Source organism: Eurypyga helias, unplaced genomic scaffold (assembly GCF_000690775.1).
Source record: "Eurypyga helias isolate BGI_N326 unplaced genomic scaffold, ASM69077v1 scaffold631, whole genome shotgun sequence".
NCBI lineage: Eukaryota > Metazoa > Chordata > Aves > Eurypygiformes > Eurypygidae > Eurypyga > Eurypyga helias.
Genome location: NW_010231371.1, coordinates 41,812 through 46,153, shown reverse-complemented (window position 1 = coordinate 46,153; position 4,342 = coordinate 41,812). Strand labels below are relative to the sequence as shown.

Genomic DNA, 4,342 nt, shown 5'->3' with positions numbered 1-4,342 from the left:
GCAGGAAATGTCCTCACCGCTAGTTTAGGAAATTACTCATGAAAGTTTGTTCGCTACGTCACTTCATTGTTCATTTCAAAGTCTTCTGTTGTTGTATAGTCCAGGTAGCAATGACATTTACGTGTATAAAATGGATGATAGTATCTTCTTGGCTCCTGTGGTGAGCTTAAGGGTGCGCATACTGCATGTTCTTTTGGTTTTTTTTGAATTCTTTATTTCCCTCCTATAAAAATGTTTGTCCTCATGTTTAGGTTGTCAACTGTATCTTTCACTAAAATGTTGGTGATGTAACCAAAGTGAAAATACTGTCTTTGCTATAGACTTGGGGGCAATCCTGTGTCTTAATTCTGGAGAACCCATATTCTTATTTTACGTGAACAGAAATAGTGACCGATCTATTTTATATACAATAGCACACTCTAGTGTGTATACTAATTAGCCATTGTGGGCTGATTCTCATCATGTTTAACTCAGATTTTCAGTGCTTTAGTTCTGTTGAATTCAGTAACATTATTTTTTCTCTATACTTGAGTGAAATGGATATCTTCAGATGAGAAGTTACCAATTTCTTAACAGAATCATTATGATAATAAATGTTATTTATGATTTTTTTTAAATGATGCTTTGAAAGGAATAGAAGAGCTAATAATTTTTGTGGAAAGGAAAATCTTGATGTAATGGAGGAATTGAGTCCAATATTAAGAGTCTTAATGATGTAATTATATTTAGCAAACCTGTTTAAGATGGATTTGAAATTTGTCTTCTAATCTAGTTGCTTGCAGAGAACTACTGTTTGTCATTTTCCATCAGTACAGAAATGAAAGGGAAGAGAGTGCATCACTGTCAAAGACACTGGCTCAGCCTTGCAGCTAATTCTGATGATACCACAGCCTTATAGAAGATAGGCAGTCAGCATCAAGTCATATAACTGGCCTGCACATTATATGCAGTATCTTAACAGGTGTTACTGAAACATTTGTGCAGTTAAAATGTACCATTTCCTTGGCAGGTTTTTCCTGACTTTTCTTTAAACAGGGTTTATGAGTAAGTAATATAAAATGCGAAAAGCACATCATATCCGTTGACCCCAGAATACAGAATTTTGTTTTATGGATCATATTTGATTATTTATGAAAGTGAACAAAAATTTGGGATGTTTTTCTGAATTGATTTTATGTCTTCTAACGTTTTTTTCCCTGCATATAAACGGGACCTTACAGTGCTTCTTTGCAGTACTGGCTTTTGCTTTATGTGTGTATTACTGCTCTGATCTTTTTTAATGTTAGAAATTGTGATTATTGATAACCTAATGCAAAAAAGGGAAAAATTCAATTAAATTACTTATACCTTGTTGTTGCTTCAACTTCTCTTATCAGTTCACACTGAGTACATGACTTTGAACAAGTCACTAATTCTAAAAAACTTGAGAGTTTTGTTGCAAGAAGACAAACTGTTTTTTATTTTGTTTCTTGATTTGCCTGGTAATGCTAGAGAGAGGTATTGGACTTTTTACCAAAATGAAGTATGTTACTTCCTCGGTCAACACACTTGATCCACTGTGTCTCATTGTTGTGTTCAAGGTAGTTCTGACAGATACAGAGGGAAATCTTACTGGTTGAACTCTTTTGTTTAAAGGCTTTTCTCAACACAGAATGCTTCCTCTTCAGTTTTGTTTGTTTGTGTGTGGTGTGGTGTGGGTTTTTCTTCATTTTGGTTCTGCCCCTCCCCGCCTCAGCTGGAATAATTAATGACCATTAACTCCCTCTTTCTATATATATTTTTTTTCTTATTTGTGGATACAAGATATGCTACTATAGTAATCACATTTTTCTTATTTTTTGCCCCCTCATGTTCACTTTTCACAGGGAATGCATTTGTTACTGATTTGTGAAGCTTTGGAATTAAGCACTTGATCACATTTTCCCCCTTATACCAATTCTGTAGTTTTGTACTGTAAAAATATTTCTATCTCAGTGCTTTTATTTTTACATAGATAACATCTGAGTTTAACTAGTTTGTGGTGTTAGTGATTCATAGGCATCACAGTGTGATTAAACTGCTGTACCCAAATGTTGTGCATTATCTGATGTAGCAGATGATTTACACTTCAAAATATTTCCATATTCAATTCTTCTGCTTCCTGTCAGTTTTTCTGACAGGGTTTCACAAAAAACCCAGTTCTATTCAAGAAAACCTGGATGTCCCATTATATATATCTATAGCAGTTTATATAGCTCTAATTTTGAAATTTTTGCTCAGATGGCCCTGTCAGGAGAAAGGAGCTGAATGGCCGAGCAGAAACCTCCTGTCAAATGTATATGGAGTTTCAGACTGATGATTTTTAATGGTTTTATGTGGCCTTTCATAATAAAATCGAACATGCTTTATTAGACACTAGGTTTTGCTTATTTCAAACATACAGATACCGGAAAACATAGAATTGTATTAATTTCAACTTGAATTCCATCCAAAAAGCTATAAATATGTAGTGCAAGTTGTATATGGATTTATCATCTAATCCCTGCGAAGTAAGGGTTGTGATGAATGTCATGCTTTCTGCACCAATTTTCCAAGGTGATTTAAGCACCTCTGGACTGCTCTACTAGAAGATTTAAGAACAGATCCCTGAATCAAAGAATGGGGGAGGAGAGAAAGTTTTTCATGTTCTTATTAGCTGGTGACTTGAAAAATTGCTGCTGCTCATTGATAAGCATGAAAGGGTGATGAGAATCTAAGAAGGTGTTAATCTTGAGGACTTGGAGAGCAAACCACAGAGAAGCATTTTTGTGTAAAGGCAAAAATACTAGAATGATCTTGTCCATCTTGTTTTTGCTTAATACTGTGAATAAAATAAAAAGTGAACAGTAGAGCTTTATTTTAAAAACATTCCAGGATGTGTTATGCAAGAACACTTTCCTGGGAACCTTAAGAATGAAAAAAAGATGAGTTATGTAATGAGTAGGAGAAGGTTGTGCTCTTCTGAGGAAGCTGAATCTGATACTAATCTGTTTCAACATTTTTATTAATATAGGTAGTAAATAACATTTACTAAGAGTGATTTGGAAGTCCTGCCATCCACAGGTATACCAAGAAATCTGAAAAATTCAAGTAACAAAGAAAATGTTTTAAAAATTTGAAGAACCATTTAGAATTATAAATAAATACAGTAAAATCAAGAAATAAAGCAAAATAAGGTTAATATTAGACCCAGCTTGAATTGAGCTTATATATAATATCTAAAGAGCTAAGATGTGTGCATTTCTTCATGGAGGATACAAAAACTGAGGAAAATAATTGGTCTTTACTCTCCTAATTAATATTGTTATGTATGGTGCCCGTGTTGTATAACACGATCTTTCTATGTGTTTCTGCAGGAAAAGCATAAGCAAGAGTTGGAAGACATGAGAAAAGCTGGACATGAAGCCATGAGTATTATCGTTGAAGAATTCAAGGTAAATGAGTTGCCAAGATAGCACAATTTCCAAATAATATTGTTGTAACAGTATATAATAAGTATGTGTTACAGGCAGTCTTCTTTACTACTGCTTGTTCTGTTTCTTCAGCCTCTTCCACATTAAGACTGTCTTTTCTGTTGCTTCCAAATGAGACTCTTTGGCCTGAAATTTTGCATGGCATGTTTTCTCACTCTACATTTTGGGAAACTTCAGATAAAGTAGGTTAGCCATTTTCAGTATTGAAACTTAAAACTGGAACAAACCAAAAATGCTCAGTCAATTATAGGAAACTCTGAGTTTGATTATTTATCGCACATCCACAGTTTGCACCTCTTCGGTCTCAACAAACTGCACTTGCAGGAAAAGCAGCCTGACAGAGCAATTCGGCAGGTTCTTATCTACACAGCACTAAGAGGAGGAGTTAAGGATGAAATAAGGCTGAATCTGTAATTTTTCTCTCATGTTGTTCCCAGTTCCTCTCAGCTGGTAGGATGAAAGAACTGGATGTCACCATGGAGGATAAGTCTCTGTCTTTTGTACTGTTATGGAACCTTACTAGAAAGAAATGTACACAGGACAAAAACTGAATCAAGGTAGGAAAAGGATTAGGTAAAGCTACGAATTCTAATTAGAGGTAAAGATCTGACAGGAACCAAAACACTGATAATGGGAAATGGAAGAGAAAGCTATTTTTGAGAATGAAAAAGAAGACATGAGACCTGGTAGGCAACTGCGAGCTGAGAACACAAATCTAACAACACAGTTAGTGAAGGGGAAATTCAGATTGTAACTGCTCGGCAATGGTAATTGAAGACCAAGGAATGATCTGGTATGGAAGGCAAGAAGGCACAACTGTAAAATGGTTTAAACTTGTTGGAAGCAGGAAT

At 34.9% G+C, this 4,342-nt stretch overlaps 1 protein-coding gene across 1 annotated transcript in view; it reads left to right on the top strand.

Annotated features, from left to right (window-relative positions):
- CCDC91 (coiled-coil domain containing 91) overlaps positions 1-4,342 on the top strand; it is a gene marked incomplete at its 3' end in the record, with an annotated part of 69,307 nt that overhangs the window by 35,060 nt on the left and 29,905 nt on the right. The window contains exon 6 of the mRNA XM_010161032.1: positions 3,375-3,452. Coding sequence (XP_010159334.1) covers positions 3,375-3,452 — 78 coding nt within the window. The remainder of the gene's footprint in view (positions 1-3,374; positions 3,453-4,342) is intronic.